This window comes from Hetaerina americana, unplaced genomic scaffold (genome assembly GCF_022747635.1).
Source record: "Hetaerina americana unplaced genomic scaffold, ioHetAmer1.1.p SCAF_12, whole genome shotgun sequence".
Taxonomy (NCBI): domain Eukaryota; kingdom Metazoa; phylum Arthropoda; class Insecta; order Odonata; family Calopterygidae; genus Hetaerina; species Hetaerina americana.
In genome coordinates, this window is record NW_027286292.1 from 34,583,574 (window position 1) to 34,602,096 (window position 18,523).

The 18,523-nt window shown below is 34.0% G+C and overlaps 1 protein-coding gene across 6 annotated transcripts in view; it reads left to right on the plus strand.

Moving 5' to 3' along the window:
- The window catches only part of Cirl (Calcium-independent receptor for alpha-latrotoxin), a 148,371-nt gene that overhangs the window by 115,015 nt on the left and 14,833 nt on the right, over positions 1 to 18,523 (plus strand). For 2 of the 6 annotated variants that reach the window (XM_071582885.1, XM_071582886.1), the window contains exons 10-15: positions 786 to 1,000; positions 1,085 to 1,188; positions 5,163 to 5,207; positions 12,724 to 12,892; positions 13,275 to 13,457; positions 14,378 to 14,635. In XM_071582885.1, the coding sequence (XP_071438986.1) occupies positions 786 to 1,000; positions 1,085 to 1,188; positions 5,163 to 5,207; positions 12,724 to 12,892; positions 13,275 to 13,457; positions 14,378 to 14,635 (974 nt within the window). The remainder of the gene's footprint in view (positions 1 to 785; positions 1,001 to 1,084; positions 1,189 to 5,162; positions 5,208 to 12,723; positions 12,893 to 13,274; positions 13,458 to 14,377; positions 14,636 to 18,523) is intronic. The other 4 variants (XM_071582888.1, XM_071582889.1, XM_071582891.1 and 1 more) reach the window with 4 other exon arrangements.

Genomic DNA, 18,523 nt, shown 5'->3' on the forward strand with positions numbered 1-18,523 from the left:
GAAGGAACCAGCATTGTATATCACTGTTGAGTGGCAAAATGTTCACATCCACTCTTTGTCATGTGTAGTGCTCATGTATTTTTTGTAGGATTCCATTGTATTTTGCTTTGTGAAATGAAATTATATTTCTAAGGTTAGCTGATAGCTGTCCTCGTTTAGATTGAGAAAAATTATTTGTGTAATAGTTATTAATGTCACCAAGAACTTGATTGATGCCTAGTTAAGTATTTAAAATTTAGATATGATATTTTCTTTGTTCTTAGTTCCTAAGACATCAGTATTAACAGATTCTTCTCTGTAAGTTTTGTTTCTCGTCAAATTCTTCACTTCATTGAAAGCTACAAACCCTTAAAAATTAGTCATCAAAGGTAATGAAGTTGCAGTTCATCATGTAAATGAATTTTATCTTATTGAAGTTATATATTTTATTGTATCACTTCTGTTATCTCACAGAAAATATACAGTACCAGGATACAATTGGTTTCCACAAGTAGGGGACTGAATCCAAATGCAGTGATACCTTGAATTTACGAACTCCCAGATTTCATATTACTCAGTTAAGGTCTGCTTTTCAAATAAACTGATGCATTAGAAACCTCAACTTTACATGAAGGGAATGAGTAATGACAATTTTAAAATAATGCAAGTTGGCAATTGCCTTTTGCGTAGTGAAAGAAAGCCTTGATTTTACTTTTTTGGTTAAGATTGTATGTCTCAATACTAGTGCTTCTTGAATGTGTAATGAAGATAATTTGTGTTCTTATGTATAATCTGTATAATTTCAGGCTTTCAGCTGTATGTAATGCTGATTGAAGTCTTTGAAACAGAAAAATCAAGGATGCGTTGGTACTACATTTTTGCTTATGGAGCTCCTTTAATAATTGTTATTGTCTCCTGTGTTGTGGATCCATTGAGTTATGGTACAGAGCGTTATTGTTGGCTGAGGGCTGACAACTTCTTCATCTTCAGTTTTGTGGGTCCTGTCATTGCTGTGATACTTGTAAGTGTGCTTTTTTTATCTCATTGCAGCTTCTTCAAATGAAACATTTTGTTTACTTTTCATTTTCATTTTTTTTTATTCAAGGCCAATCTAGTCTTCTTGAGTATGGCAATTTACAAGATGTGTCGCCATGCCAATGCATCAGTTTCCATAAAAAGCAAAGAGCATTCACGACTTGCTAGTGCCAGGTATGTCCTTGTTCTTAATTTTTGGGCTTTGCTAACCAGTGGAATAATGAACATTCTAAAATTGTCAGTAAAATTTGTGATTGCATGGAAAATAGATATTGCATGTTGTGTGCTTCAATGGTTCTGTGTTACATTCTTACTGATCATTTATATATAATGGTTTTTAATGCTGTTATATACATGATACCCAGGATAATTCCATGAAGATACTGCATTATACTCCGTGTTTAAGATGTTATATATGTGTGTTTGTTAGCAGGTGTGCCCTAGTCTATAATTCTTGAAAATGTTGACAAAGTATTTTCATAATTCCTCAGGAGAATCAATAATGTTATCAATGTGATCCAGAATGACTGAAATGTTTCTAATTCATTTATTATTTATTATTAATTTGCTCAAGATTATAGAAAATATGCCTATGCCACATCTATAAGGCTCATGCATTAAAAATTAGTAATGTGTTAATGTTCATCATAGATTTTCAGCAACATGCTAATTTCAAATTAATGCTATTATTAATTTTTTTTAAATTGTGACCTGCAACAATTAAAGAGCTATTCAGTGATTCATTTGTATGAAAAGAGAATGTTGTTGATACGGATATGCATTAATTAATCACTTGGCTCTGGTGATTCTCCAATGTCAACAATTCCTGACTGATTTTTGCTGCATGGCTGATTCAATGGCAAAATGATCTCTATCTCAATGACTTTTAAGTTGGTAATATGCTTATTGATATTAAATTACATGTACTATTCCACAGTATTTGCTCAATGTAGTTTCTCATAGTTTTCATGTGGCCATTTATCACAAGATGCTGAAATAGCAATACTGTATTTACCCAATTATATGCCACCAAAACTTGTTTGAAGAAGACAGCTGATTTATTTAAATCCCAGACTTAACTCCATAAAGTCATTTTACTACCCATTTTTTCCACTTTTAATGCTAACTGGGAAGCTAGCAACGGAAATTAAGCGCAATTGCAGTATTATACACTAGTTTCATTTTTGTACATTATGCCAAATAATTCACATAAGTAGTGTATTGGCTCTTAAAAGTTTTTGCAAAGCATCATTTATCTGATGATTAACTTATTTTTCAATGAAACTGTGAATGATAATTGGGGGTGATGATATTAGCAATTGTGGAAATTGCATGTTTTGGAAAGTGTATTTTGTTTGCTTAAACTTACCTTTCATCATGGAAAAATTCCCATAAATTATGCCTGGGACTGCTGTCTTTTTATATCGTGCTTAATTTTCAGTATTATCGCTGTAATCACAAAAGTGAAAAGTAATTATGATAAAAATTTCATATATTTTGTGAGAAATAGTAACTATAATGAAAAATTAAATTCTGAAGTGCCAAGAATCTGTTAACTCTATATATCCCATATTTACATTGTACCATTGAAAACTATAATTTTTACAGCCTTTTAGTATGTTACAGCTTGTAAGCTCAATGATTCATGAAAATGCTGACTAGTTGACTTGAGTAATTTTCATCCACAAAATTTTTATATTGTGGCTTCAAATGTAATCATTTGGAAGATCAAGTAGCTAGTAGAAATTTTTGCGTGAAGGTACATAGTTATTGGGGCTATATTTTGATGGGTATAGAGTATCTGTGAAATGTGACTTATTTAGGTGATAATACATTTTCCTTAGTTATTGTTAATGTCTGTGTATGTCACAATTTTATCAGAGGAGCAATCATTTTAAATTCAGTTCCCAATTTTTCATTGTAAACTCCCATCATTGGCATCTTCACATATAGTTGAACATGATATACTCTTATTGTATATAAAATTGAACCCCAAATGGGGAAACTGGAGGAACAGAAATTCTACAACCTTAAATACAGTTGGTCATTGAAGAAGGGCTCACTCTCATGAAATTGTGATTCCTAGTGCACTGGTGTTCTCATAGTTAACTTCATAAATGAAAACTACTATGGTATAATTGCACATATCCTTGAAATATTGCATCTTAGTGGAGTAGTAAGCAATTGTTTCTGTTTGTCTTATATACCACTGTGCTTTACACTTATTCCATGTTGTTAAATTGTTCTTACATTGAGTACTGTATATTTTACCTTCATGTGATTTATTAATTTCAGTTACATATACAGGTTATTGTTATGTCAAATATTTGATCATGACATGTTGCTCTTAAGAGCTCTAACATGATGACACAGCATATAACTGATTACATGCATTTGTATGGAATCAGTTATATGCTGATTGTACTCGCTTCGGCGGTACATATACTAAATTGGAATGATACATGCCATTTCTCAAGTCTTAGCTATTTTAATTATTTTAGGATTATTAAAAAAATTCTATAATAGTCTTTGCTCTTATTTTGAATGAGTATTATTATCTGACTAACACTCACTTTTGATAAAGTACCATCCATGCCATGCAGGCCGACATTTTATCATCTGGAAGAAGTGTTCGGGTTGTTAAAAGGAATGGCCCCATGGCCTTGCAGTAAGGAATATTGAGCTGTTTAATCTTGGTTAAGTTTCAACCACAAATTATTCAAGGAAAGAAACATTTATAGCATGCCTAAGTGTCCTGAAAATTCAGGAAGTACAGTAATTTCAGTTTAAACAGCAGAAACCAGGAATTTATTACCATTATAGTAATTTAAAAAATATCTTCTCATTTGAACGCTAATCATCTAAAGATTAAAGGCATGCATGATGAACAGATATATTTTAAATTTTTTTAATTTTTAAGTTTGTCCTTAGAAACATGCATATTCAGAGTTAGGTGTCCATTATTTTTTTAAAGTCATTGATTTCATCAATCAGTCGTTAAATAATTTGATGGGGAACAAAGTTTTTTACATTACATATTAATGAATGATAATTATAGTGTAATATTGTATGCACAGGAAAGTACCTGGTAATAATATTGAGGTCTCCATGGTGGAAAGGAATATAAATGGGGCACAAATTACATGATATTTTGAATTAAGGTAAATTGGAATAATGAGTTGTTAGTAAATTAGATTTAAAGTTAATGAAAACAATTGAAATATTCTAAAATTGTGTTAGGCACAGGAAATGGTCAAACAAAACCGGGACATGCGTTGGTTTAGAGTCCAGTGCTACAATCATTAACTGCTGCAAAAGGCAGCTAATAGGCTAATATTCTTTAGAATATCTTTGGGGTCTTAGTGATATCATAATCCTTTGTTCTAGAAATCATTGGAATGCAATTTTGTGCCATTTATATACATATATTTTTGGATCAAATTTGGGCTACATAATAATGTGGCCAGTTATTGTATGCAGTTGTTTTCATTTGTTATTTGCCATTCCCAGTGGTACCTGCAGTGAGCTGTAAGTGGTCTCTGCCAGTGTTAAAATAATTCATTATGTGTAATTAAATTTCTGAAGATAATTTGATGTAGCTTCATACTGAATTAAGCTTCTTCATATTATTTTCCCATTTCTTTATTGAAATTAATCCCATTTATAGCAAGAATATAGGTGTGGTGATTTAAAGTAATGGAGAGTGATAATTTGTGAATTGTTTTGTTGACAGACCATCCAGTATTGAATTAACATTGTGGAATGTTTGTTTTAGATTTCCAGTTAATGGTGAGCGTCTTCTGTTAATTTCACGAGTGAATTTTTGGATTCCTTTGTCATTATTGGAAAGGTTTATCGTGGTCATAAAAATATAATCCTATGAACTTTTTTGAGCAATAAAATTTCCTGTTTAAAACTAAGAATTAAAGTAGCCATAGTCTTCAGTGTTAATAAAATATGGTCAGTACTCTTTTTCTTGTTTATGTTGCATGTTTTGAGTTACATGAAGTCAGTGTTGCTGAATTTTGAATGCTACTTATTTCAGTGCATTACAATATTATTCAAATTTATTTTCAGTAGATTAACTTGGGTTCATTGGTGATGGTTCATTGTTTTAACATTACTGTTTCTTCCTTTGCATGGCATAGTGGGAAAGAAGAAAATGTCCTTCAGAAAAAATTACAGTCACACTTGTAAGATCATTTTATCTTCTTATAGTTATTGTAGAATGTAATAGTTTTTTAGTGTCTTAATTTTGACAATGTTTTTAGTTGGGGAATGTTTGTAACTGTTTATAAAGCTCTGCTGTTTTAGTAAGTAGAGGTGCTTCTTGAGTAGTGTTGTGCCAAGCTTGATCAGCAGTTGATGGTTAATGAATGATCATGACAGAAGAGGCATAATATGAGCTCTTAATTTTTTTATTTCACCTAAAGGAGAATATTGTTTCCTGGTGCTTAACTCTGGCAGCCTTTATTTAATTTTATGGCAGAAGAGTACACAGTTATATGTGTACCATTCTGCCTAAAATGTTGACTAAAACTCTTGGCTCAAGTGCAAGTTTAAAGACAAGGGAATGAGAAAAGTTGGCTTTCTAGTAATCTTATTGAGAATATGAAAATATACAAGATGCATGCAAGCACATATGACAAGTAAATGATAATATTCAGGAAGGTATTAAAATCATCCGCAAGGAGTTTAAAACTTAGTTTTTCTCTGAGAATAAATGTTAAAACTTGTTGCACATTACATAGTAATACATGTAATGAAGAAGAGACTTGTATACCTAATGATTTATCTTAGTGAATATCCTGTTGTTTCTATGTATCCTAAATTAGTCTCTCACTCATTTCTACTGTGACAGTTATTGGGCTTCACTCATATTCATGTTTCATTAAGGAATAAATATAAAATTTTAAGCTTTTCTTTGAATTTAATCACAAAATTTATGTATAATTTCAAGAGGCAGGTAAACTGGGATGTTACCATAAACAGAATTGTGCATTCATATGCTTGTCATCCTGACCATGAGTTTTAAATACAGCAAGCTACCTAGATAGTAGGTAATTAGCATTTTAATGCACTGTTTGCCTACATTTTCAGGTAAATAAATGAAGTAGTTCCAGAATGTTCAAATTTGAAAGCTACTTGGCTTTCGATAATTACAAAATGTCAGTGTTATGTCAGTTACACAGTGTTTTCACATTATGAATAATCAAGTTATTTTAATAAATATAAATTGTAAATAAATGTTATATGATTTTTATACTTATGGTATATTTAGTTCAATCCAAACATTTTATGGGCAGCTGCTAAATTTTTCTATGGCTCCATATTCAGAGGTGTGCAAATTATCTAAAACTCACTCAATTATGAATGTTCTAGTACATTGAGGTCCTTTGCCTGTAGTGCCTTCTCAATAGTGAGTAGGGAGTAGTGTTGTTGCTTAGGGATGCTTTGAAAGCTAAGGTCATTTTGTCTCTCTAGGATATAGCTAATGTGACCCATGATCTAGGTTCCATATTGGTCTGAACTTTTCATCAGTTTCATCAGAAACAGTAGATAGTGTCATTTTGAAATATATCCCTCAGAAATTTTTTAATAGATTCTAATTTTTTAAATTTCGTAGTCATGAATTTGGTGGTGTCACAGTATTTGTTTCTTCAGCACAGTTTCACACACAAAACAAACACTGTACTTCACTTGTTCCAATCCCTTGAAGCATGATCATAATAACAACCATTATTGAGCTAGAAGTGAGCTTTCTCCAGTCCATGTGGAAACCATCTACTTCCTGCTTAATCCTCTTCATCTCCTATCCATTGTTCTCTTATAATTGATATCTGTGCTCCTAAATTCATCATATCAGCTTTCGTGGAATAATTGAACCTCGCTGAACAACAACAAGTGGTAAGTGCCCCTGCCAATTCCACTTTCATGAACATCTGCCCAATTAATATCATTTTCTCAGTGGCCATACAAAAGTCACCTGCACCACATTTATTTTCTGGTCAGGAGCAGGATTTTGACAATTTACATGGACCTTATTTATCAGTTTCTCTTTATTTCAACATTTCAGAAACAGGTTAATTATCAAAAAGGCAAGTAAAGCAGTGTGTGGTTTTATGCTTTTTAAAAATCTCATTAGTTGCATGAAAAAATTTAGTCACATTCAAAGTAAGATTTGTTGACATTCTAAGAAGTTTATCTTTATTAATCATATAAGATAATAGTGCACCTCTGAAGACTGATTAAGTTCCTCGTTCAACCCCTAGGGTTTAATTTCGTGGTAATCCCTGTCTGGACATAAATTAATATAATTATAAGACATGCAGTCACAACCAAATGTAAACCCAAATTCCGAGTACGTACTGTCTTAAGCGAATATGATTGTCAGTTCAGTTTACTCATTGGCTCTATCTTTTGCATTGGATTTTGGTCATACACCAATTTATGCTGGATGATGAATAAGTATGAATAGAGTATATTCCCTAAGTGATTATTTGTTGATAGTATTTTTTTGTACGTGGCTGGGATGATTACTTATATATTTGGTTACAATTATTGCTACTCAATAGAGGGAATTGTTTTCTCTGTAAAATTCAGTCCTCTCTCATTTATGTACGTTAAATTTTAGTTCCACCAATCCATAGTTTTGGTTGCCCCTAAAATTTGGGAAATGATAATCATAAAAATGCATTGCTTAGAAACTTAGGGAGTGAAAAAAGTTTTTACTTTATTTTCTACTAGTTCTAATATACATGTCATGATCATTTCTTGTGCAGCATATGTCAGAATGAATGGTCTCCTTTCACAATACATAAAAAGTCATCTTTCATAAATTTCATTGATATAGATATAATAATGATAGGCTTCATCCAAGGTGTCCATTATTGCCTATTTTATGTTGCTGCCTGTGTTGGTTATCTGCAGGTCCCTACATTTTGGTATGCGATCTCACTGCAGCACCCTCTTAGGTTCCATTCCAATGACTCCAGCCATTATTCAGCATTGAGGTAGTGCTGGTAACTATTTACTAAATTGATTGGATTATGAGTGGGAAATTTAAAGTTTTTATTTTTACTTAATGTTTTTGGGAAAAATGAGCCATTTAATATATTGTTCCTGGCATCTCTTTCACTAATTTAAAATCTTTATCCAACCCATAAATTAAATTTGGTCTATAAATAAAATATTGAATATCAGGAGTGATCTATCTACTTTTAAGTGTGATTAATTAAAATTCAATGTAAAAGTGTGTTCGTTTCTGTAATAATTACAACCCAGCTCTGGAGGCGATTAAATGACCCTTGCCATTTTTCCTTTCAATATTTTAAATAAATCAGGCTGTTCATGTTGATTCTTCTCAGTGTCTAGAAAGAAGTCTTCCATGATAACATCCCAATTCTGAACATGTAAATCGTGTGGGTCCGACAGGAGGAATATTTTAATTTTATTATTACTGCCCCTTTAAATGTCTTCAAATAACTACATTTAAGTTTTACAAGGTTCAATGTATATTGGACGGTAGAATGCATGTCAGGGGATGACTCTGTTAAAAGTTACTGTTGCGGCATCTCCCGCAGTTTCTTTGAGATTGCAGAAAATGTATGCGTGAGTAGGGATCCCATGATTGAAGATAAGTTTTTAATAGTTAAAGCCAGATAAGTACAGGGATCCATCACTGGATAAATGTTTTTGGTTGCCTTCATATTCACAAGTATAGTAGTACTAGGATTCTAATTAATTTTCCAAAAGTGAAGAAGAAAATCTTTTAACCTGTAAAAATATTTTAGAGAACTAAAGAAATTCATAATTTTTGATATTGATGCTTGAAAATATGACTCTTGACTATAGGCCACCAGGGTGAAATAGTCTCATTCCTCATCTTGTTTTGTTTGGATTTGTGTTAATTCTGTGTGGTGGAAGTTTTTTTTAGATTTTTTAATTATTTTGAAACATTGTGCTGCATATTATTAAATTTGTTGCATTGAATGTAATGAATGTTTTATCTTTAAAAGTATATATTAATTTTTAAAATGTATAATTTTGCCTTGATAGAGGTATTGGGTAGAAGTAGACGCTATGTTAGAAGATTGTAATAAAATCTTTGTGTTTAAATGTAGAGCTGTTTAATCAATGAGATATTAGGACAACACAGTGCCACCAAAAATTTTCTAGGTATTATTATGTACGTGGCATTGTTGGTATTTGTTACAGAGGGTCATATTATATGCAATTTCTGGCTAATGTACTTGGGGGTATCATAAACTTTTAATTATTACTGAAATATAATTTAGATAGAAACTTAATTTTTATTTATTATTCTTTAGACTCTACATTGTCAACATCCAGAGTGATACATTTCTCCTAGAATTTCATGATCTTTTGAAGGCTATCATTATAGAAGTCAGCAGATTACATCGAAATTCATTGTTTTACCTCTTGAATAATGTCATTGGTGTTGTCAAATTTTTGACCCCACCATAGTTTTTTGAGTTTTGGGGACAAGAAAAAATCACTTGAGGTGAGATCAGGAGAATAGGGCAGATGTGGATAAATTTCAAAGCCCCATCATTTTGATTGCTGTTCATGCCATGATCACGATTGCAAGTTGTGCTGTATTTTCTTCTGAAAAGTACTCAGTAGTCATGGAACCCACCGTGCCGACACCTTTGTCATGTGCAGTTCTTCATGAATACTTCCACGCATTGCCATTGCTAAGATGTCTCATTTGAGATCATTGGATGATTGCTCTTTGGTCTAATAGTATCAAGTTCTCCACTTTCTACCATGTGACTGTATTAACGTCCATGAGTGATGGTTTTTCACTTTTTTGATCATATTTGAGTTACTTTTGGCCAGTTCGAAAACTGGCTACCCTCCCAGAGGGCCCAGGTTTGAATCCTGGAGATGACAGATATTTTTCAGTGGTATTCGAATACCTACTTGAGGTGCTTTGTGGAGAGTACTTCGAGCGAGTACACCATCAGTTGGATGTGACATTAAACTGCGGACCCCTTGGCACCTTTCGATAAGAGTAGGCTAATGCCGATGCCAGGTTTCTCTCCATCCTTCCTCCATTCCTATCCATCCCTAATAGCGCAAATGACCATAGCTCTCAGTTGCCTCGCATAAAAAATACTACTGCTACTAACAGCCACCATTTCACTGTGGAGATGCTGGGCACTGTACTTTCAAATGAAGGACTTAAATCACTTTGTGAGCCTCTTATCTTTTCCACACTGTGAGTTACGTCAATCTACAGTTACCTGAAACAAAACAAATCAGCATTAATTACTGTAATTTACAATGTTATGTACATAATGATCAGTACACAATGATGTACATCTTAGTCATTTCTCAGTAATAATTACTTAAAAATGATAACTCCACATATGGGCTGGAAAATACTAATAAGTTATGTTTTGTAAGAATTAAGATAGAAAAGTGGACAAAAAGCAAATGCAATCATTAGCCTACTGTTGATGCAAGGCACCAAGGAGTTAGCGAATTAGGTATGTTTTGAAGCATTAATATCAGATCCGATGGCTTTATATAGGTCAAATTATATTCACTCAAAATTATTTTGCCTTTTCTCACTAATTATTTTTTCAGTACTATCACCCTTAGGAATATGAAGGCAATTCAAAAGACTAACTGAAATTATTGACCCCACATTGGCTAGCAGTCAGTGTTAAACAAAGCCAATTTGGGAATGGTGAAAATATATTTGAGGTATAACACTAGATTCCATGAACAAATCAAACAAACAGTGTACTTTCAGACATGAGGATGAGTAGAATAGAAAGAGAAGAGAATTTCAGGTGTTACAAATTTAGTTGCAGCTGGACAACGATATTATGCCATCTTGTTAATTTTGTTATCCTCATCCTGTATTCGAAATTAATCGAATGAACCCAACTATTTAATATTATCTCCCATTCTGTAGAGAAAGAATTTGCCATTCAGTATAATTGGACCACAATTGACGTGGAAAGTGAATGTCAATAATCTCTTGCAGAGCTCGGAAATACCATGTTGTTGTTTAGTCTTAAATGGGGATGTCATACCTGGTTCTTCCTTCTGTTAGATTATTTTGAGCCTGGGTTTTCAATTTTTTTTAAGTGTACACTCTGAAACCCAATAGAAATTGGTTGCTTTCTTCTTATTTAATTGACTACCTTCATCAGTCAGTGCCAGCATCCATTGCTGCAACTGAGTAATTTTGCATTTTTAAACTTAATTAGTTGATGATGATTAGGTCTGTTTTGCTGCTGCTGCTGCCCTAGTTGGAAGCGCTTTTCTTATTCTCTATGCAGGGCATTTTTTGCTCTCCCAGTCTTTTATTCCCTAGTGACAGAATGGAATGCATCCCCAATTTCTCTCTCATATTCTTATTGATCCATGAAAAAGGTATGTGTTTGTGTGCTGTGAAGCCTTTAGTTTGTTCATATGGGAATAAAATTGGCAGAAAGGTGTCACTTGTGTGATGTTAGCAGTCGAAAGCATACATTCAGAGCAAGCATGAGCTTAATTCAGTGAAATGCTTCAAGACTAACCTTCTCTTTCTTCTCTAGGGATCAAGAGAGCTGTTTTGGTCATATTCTGTCATAATTTGTGATTATTGTAAATTGAAGAAAGAATTATTATTGTCAGTTTAGTCTATAAATGTTTGCAAAAGTAATGGATTATTTGCATTAATATTCCCTTTTCAGTTTGAACATTGTTGCTGCATATATACTGTTACATCATAATACACACTAAAAATTACGTTTCTTTCTTCCTAGGGGCTTCTTCTTTGTGTAGCTTAAATATGGTAAATGGTTGTATTTGACACTGATGTCTTAATTGGAGGTTAAAATTTTTCCTCATTAGGTTGAATGCTACAAGCTGATCTCCTGGAAATTTAATATTTCATTACATTTTCTAGTCCCACAGCATGCTAGTGACTATTTAAGACTTAATTCCTCGTTTGTTTAAAGTCAGCTTTTATTTAATATCGTAGTATTGGTATACCGTTTGTAATTTTAATAATAATGTGGTCCTTGGTGTGCAAACTCATTGGTACAATTTACTTTTTTTGGAAGTTGGTCATACTTTTTTCACTAAATTTTCTACGATTAATGATTTGATAAAAAACTGTCTCTTAAACAAAGCCCCTTTTTTAGTTTCCATTCAAATGATAGCTTTGTTTGCTTACATTTGGGAATTCAGGATTGTTATTTCATAATTCATATAAAATACAAACTTGTGTGTAGTTTTTGCATTACTTTGAAAATATCACGTTTGAAATAAAACTTCACTAAAAATTCATGTGCTCTATCAGATTTCTGCATTTGCTTTACAAATTTCTTTTTTTATTGTAATATGTAGTTTAAGATGATGGAAAATAGAACTTGTTATCATAAATAGGTATTAGAGCTGTAATAATTGCTGGTATTAGCTTTGCCAGGGGTTTTGATTTGAAAATGTGATTCTGGCAACCCACACAATTGATCACCCTGTTGAATGCTGAATTATTTCTATATTTTGTTAGTGCTATTTCTTTTGTAAAGTTGGCTATATACTGCATTAGTCAGACTAAGAGTAACACTGCTGTGCTTTTGCATTTTATACCATGCTAAAGGACAAATGAAGCAGAGTGAAATTTCATAAACCATGGCATAGTTACAAGTGTTTTGAGGATTGTATTTGCTTTTGTCTTTCTAGGGCTTGGCTGAGAGGAGCTATAGTGCTTGTGTTCCTCTTGGGGCTTACCTGGACGTTTGGCCTTCTCTACTTAAATGAAGAATCCATTATAATGGCTTACATATTTACTGTGTTGAATAGCTTACAGGGACTGTTTATATTTGTTTTCCATTGTGTTCAAAATGAAAAGGTAAGAAGGATGTTAGGACTTCAGCATACTTCAATGCTCTTGTAATAATTATGAGGGTAACCTGCCATTATGTACATACAGAATCTTTAATGAATAGTATTTTGTAAATGACAGTCATCGGAGTGTATTGTAGATTTCATATGGTGGTAAATAAACTGCTGTGAAGTAAAATTACATCAGATGACTGGTTTTTGCCAAATTTAATGTTATTTTTCAATTTTATTCTGATTTTTTGTCTTTGAGCTTATTAACTCTTTTATTTGGCATTCATTATGCCAGGAAAAATATCACTCTTTTAAGTTTTGTTTATTTATAGGTATTATCTCAGTTTGTTTACTCATTTTGTTGGATGCCTCAGTTTACTGTATCTCCTCTTTTGTAGGTTCGCAAAGAATATAGGAAATTTGTAAGAAGGAACTCTTGGTTACCTAAATGTCTACAATGCTCCAAAAATTCTAGCAGCAAAGAACGTCGGTCCAGTTTCTATGCAGGCTCTAATGGGAACCCCTCAGCTCCCAACTCGCACAGTACAGACAGCTCTGCCCTCTCGCCTCACGGGACAAGTGTGGGTAACTCAGGCGGCGCCACTCATCTCCGACTTCCACACCCCCACCTCTTGCCCCCGCCCCACCTCCTGACACCCCCCCCACCCCACCCACCCCACCCCCCTGCTCACCCCCCAACCACACCACCACCGACCACGGTCTGCAACAACGGCCTCTGCAACCACCGACTCCTTAGTTCAGTCAATGCCATTTCACAAGGTACTAGTTTATGCATCTGTACCCATTGGCAACATGCTCTCTCTATGATTAATGACTATGAAAATAAAATTAACTCCTGTAATTTGATTGAAGGTTTAAAAATGTCTCGGTGTTTTATATACAGCTTAAATTGCTCTGCTCTCGATGCACTGAGCTGTATTGCTTTTATAACTAACACAGATATTGCTGCAGGCTTTGAGTAAAACTTAATGTTTAAATGTGGATGTGGTGGTGTGGTGGGGCTTTTAGGTAGATAATGCTTTATTTCCTTAGTTGCGGACCATGAGCAATTGATGCCTCCATTGATATTGCCTCCGTTGGAGGCCCTTTTTTATGTCACTGACCTCCTGAAGTCTAAAACACTAATTTAGTATCATGTGACTGCATTGCCTAATTAATGTCTTCAGTAGTTCATCAAACTGTGCGTAGGGAAGTCTTGAATTCCCAACAAATGTCATTCACCTGGCAAGCAGACATTTGAACCAGTAAGGACTGAGTTTAAAATAGGAATTTTTAAGATAAGGGGATGCTCAAAATCCTTCTGCAGGCTTACAGGTTTGCCCAAACCATGTTCTAAATGGATGGAATTGAAGTTGACTTGAAATTTGCTTAATGTGATCTTGCCACTGAGCTTGCTTACTTGAAGCTTGATATGAGTAGGGAGAATGGTTTGGCTGAGCAAGTGATGGTTGACGCGGGTGGCGGGGTGCGTCTGTTGCAGTATTTCCTCCAGAGGGGTTGGAGTACCCGCAGCAGCAGAGCCAAGGCCAGTGTAGGGCCTGGCCTCGGTCGTTGCAGCCACCGTGCTAGTTGCCGAACGGCTGCCTCAAATCCCTCTGACCTGGAAGTTGAGGTGTGTGCTTCCTCTGCTGCCAAAACAAACACTGGGATCTCGTTGCCATATGCAAGTGGGAATTTTCACCCTCACATTCCTAAATCAGCCACTTGTGGGTTGCTTCATAATCCTTTGCTTTGGAAGGTGAGGCTCTAATTCAATTTCCAGCTGAACTGCACTAAGATCTCATAGATGAAAATGCTGTGTAATGAATTTTGCATGGTTTGCGCTGATAACCCTAAGATAAGAATGTGCGGGTACTTGAAAATTCAAGCTCAAGTCGACAATAAGATATTCCTGGCTCCTGGCAGCCAATTGAAAATCATTTCCTCTGCTGCATATTTTCTTGGCGTAGTTTTAAGCTAGCTAAGGAGATAAGAGGAAATTATGCAAGGATGAAGCCTTCATGACTTCAGGAAGACTAAGAAAGCACTTATCCGTCTTAATTACTTGTAGAACCACTTACAATTACATAGAATCTTCTTCTAATTTGTGACCATGGTGAAAAAAAAAATGTTATGATATGTCAGGTGTTGGAAACACTGAATTAGGCAGTTCTCATAAATTACCCCCGAGTATGAATGCCACTCAGCACTTCAGATGCCACTTACGATTATTTTTAGCATCATCATTGGATAATTGAAATGTGTTAATACTATTCGGTTGTTTTAAGCTGCTTCATGGTGCACACCAGTGCCAATAATATTTGCCAAGGGAGCATTCATGTTCTGTATTTGAGAATGAGTTGTTACTGGCTGCTGAAAAATACCTTAGCTGGATACCCAGAGAGTGCTTCGGACAAAATCCTACTGTTTCTATATCTCTCATTGTAAAATTCTGTAGGTTTACAACAGTTAATCAAATGTTAATCCATCTCAGGGAGTTACTATCATTTCTCCTGCCCAGGGAGTGATAGCAGTTCTAGGCATTGCATCAATATTGCTCATTAGATAGTGGGTTTTGTTAGGATGTTCAACTATGATAGAGAACTTCACAGAGTCCCTTTTCCTCTATGAATGCAAAATAAATGGAATTTATGTTTTTAACTTCATTCTGCAAATTATGAAGGGGTATTTAGAGAAAATTTTCTTTTTGTGATTACTAAGGTCAACATATATGTACATGTGGGCTTACATTGATGTGTGAGTAAACTTTTTTATGGAACCAGACAATTCTGTCACACTGAATACCATTGCTGATCTTTTTCCTTTACTTTTTTATGGTGGATAGGTGTGGAATTTGTGATATCATCTGTGCAACAGACTCCATTATCCCTCATATATCTTATATAGTATGTATGTAGTAGTGGGTATTAGAGTAGGGAATGATGTATTTATATTTTACGGTATTATTTGAAGCAGGTGAACTAAAATCATGGTTTTGATGGCTATTGTCAGGAATCAGTGAAACTGGGAGGGTAAATGTGAATGGTTTTTATCTTCAAGGTGCCAAAGGCCCCAAAAATTTAAATAATTCCTGTAGCTTCTATTGTGATATAATGAAATTAAGTTACATAGGTATACAAATAAGCTTAACAGGTAGAAAATGCTCTGTGGTGATAGTGCAAGTAGGATCTACTTATGGAAGATTAGACAATATCCTCAAACGTTGTGCACCGGGAACTTATGTGTGAATAGTTCATCTCTTTAGCTGTCAATTTTCCCTCTAAAGCTGTGGTTATTATCCCCTCTTTCACTGACTAATGCCTCTAAATTTCTGCCTTAATAATATTTGCAGTGATGTTTACAGAGTGTTATTCAAACAAATGCTTTGCCATATTTATTTTCTGTTAGTCTTTGTGTGTATATTAATTCAGGGGAGCATATTCAGAGTTTGTTTGCAAAAATATCATCTTCTTACCTTCCACCCTGTGCTTCTTCCATTAGCTCTATGTATTATTAATAGGAAATGGCTATAAAAACTAAAGGATGTCTTACTCATCAATATAGAGAATCATCCAAAGAATTTTTTAACACCTTAGGCAATCACCCAATATGATTTAGCTATATTTATTTAGTGACTTAAAATCAAATGCTTTAATAAAATTTTTGGATGAATATGGGGAAATTTAAATAGACTGATAAAGTAAATCAAATTTATTTTTGATGTTTAGTGTATTTTAAAATTAAAAGTGGGGAATTGTAGGAAATCTTTCAATTTCACTGGTTTGCATGGATGTTTCATCGAATCCTAACAACTAGGACTGTTGAAATTGAGGGTTTGAGATCTCCATTTTGGATATTGAATTAAACAAGCCTAATGAATAAATGAATATTAACATCTTCTTTGAGTAATCTGGTATAGTTCATTTAAAATGAAAGCCAATGGCATGTATTAGTTGAGGTCTCTCAGAAAACTGCTTAGCAGAGCTACAGTCTGTTTCTGCATTCACTTCCATATGCATACTCTGAAGTAATGTATGCATTTCTTGCATACATTTCTTGCCATTCGTAAACATTCTTTGGCCTAAGTCAGATGAATAAACATGCTTTCATCTGTGGGTATGAAATTAACCACAAAATTCCTAGCATGCACACTTCCGCTCAGAGAAATGTGCCATAGATGATTTATTTTAGCTGGTATTAACCTCAAAAAGGATACAGAAAAACGGGGGTGAAACCGGAAGGATAAATGCATGAATTTATCTTAGATACTAGCTTTTCATCCTTTAATAGAAGATAAACAACCTATATCGTATTAATTTGTAGGACTGGAAATAATATAACTGGATACAATATTTACCAACAATCAACGACCATCAGCAGACAATCCCCCGCTTGTCTTCCAAACACAGAAAATACATTAGAATCTTCATCCTATAAATCCATTATTTGATGCTTATGCCACTACATAAAAAATATTATGAGAAGAACAATTCTGCATTAATATTAGTTTCATTCAACAATTTTTGATCATATATTGTGTTTTGGCATTAATATAGTGGGGGGCGGGGAATTTTTTTAAAAATTATATTGTTTGGGTTCATAAGCTTGAATCCTCTTCATTACGACCGTTCCTGATTATGCAAAAATATGCCAATTTTTACCTGCAGATTCTCTGCTTGCAAACACTCCGCAAGGCAAAACTATTGAGTCATTAATATGAATTACAAGTAATATTTAGAGAATTAGAATAGTAAAAATCAAAATGATCAAATGTAGCAGATAATCTACTTATCATCAACCATTCTATTGCAGCATAAAATTTGAAATTAATTAATATGATGGAACTTTCCAGGATTCATGCATTAATACTAACCTACTCATCAACTTTCTCTATGATGAAGGCACAATGCACAACTCCAGCTCAAATACTCCTTTTACGATGCTCAACACTCAACTAGCAACAAATACTTGCTATCTGGCAAAATACATCACACAAGCATGTCTGCGTCCATACCAGGGTGACACATAATCCATTTACTTTTGAGAGCAATCAGTAGACTTCTCATCATTTTCATATTCATTAATATTCTACTGATTAAAGCTAATCTTCAGTTTTGAAGTTAAGCTTTTTGCTCATATGTACACATTTAAGTTGCACTTTCATTTTCTGAGTCATCAATATTGTGGTTGAGTTATTTTGCCAACATCTGTGATGTGGCTGTCCTCCCCTCTGTGCAAGCAAATTTTGTTGTGGTAAATGGTTTTTGTTTGGAGCAATGCCTTCCAAACTGTGGTTTTAGGATGAAAGACATGCATGTATAAAAGCCTCTACGGGGACTGATTGTAGCTCTATTTGATGACTTGCTGAAGGTGGTCTCCACTTCTGCATGCAGATGGCTGTAAGTTCAATTCTCTTATAATTTGCCGTGTAGGAGATACTAATTTTTATCAATATTCTTTAAGCAATAGGAGCCCCCTCTTCAAGTTTCCTAGCCATTGGTCAAATAGACAGAAGGTATTCTTGTTATGCTAGACAATGGATTTTCTTTACCTTGGCTAGATGAGACATTTGCATGCCCTCTATCCATGACCCGGTGAAAGAGATAGTTTCTTATAGAAATAGTGATTTTAGAGTACATTCAAGATT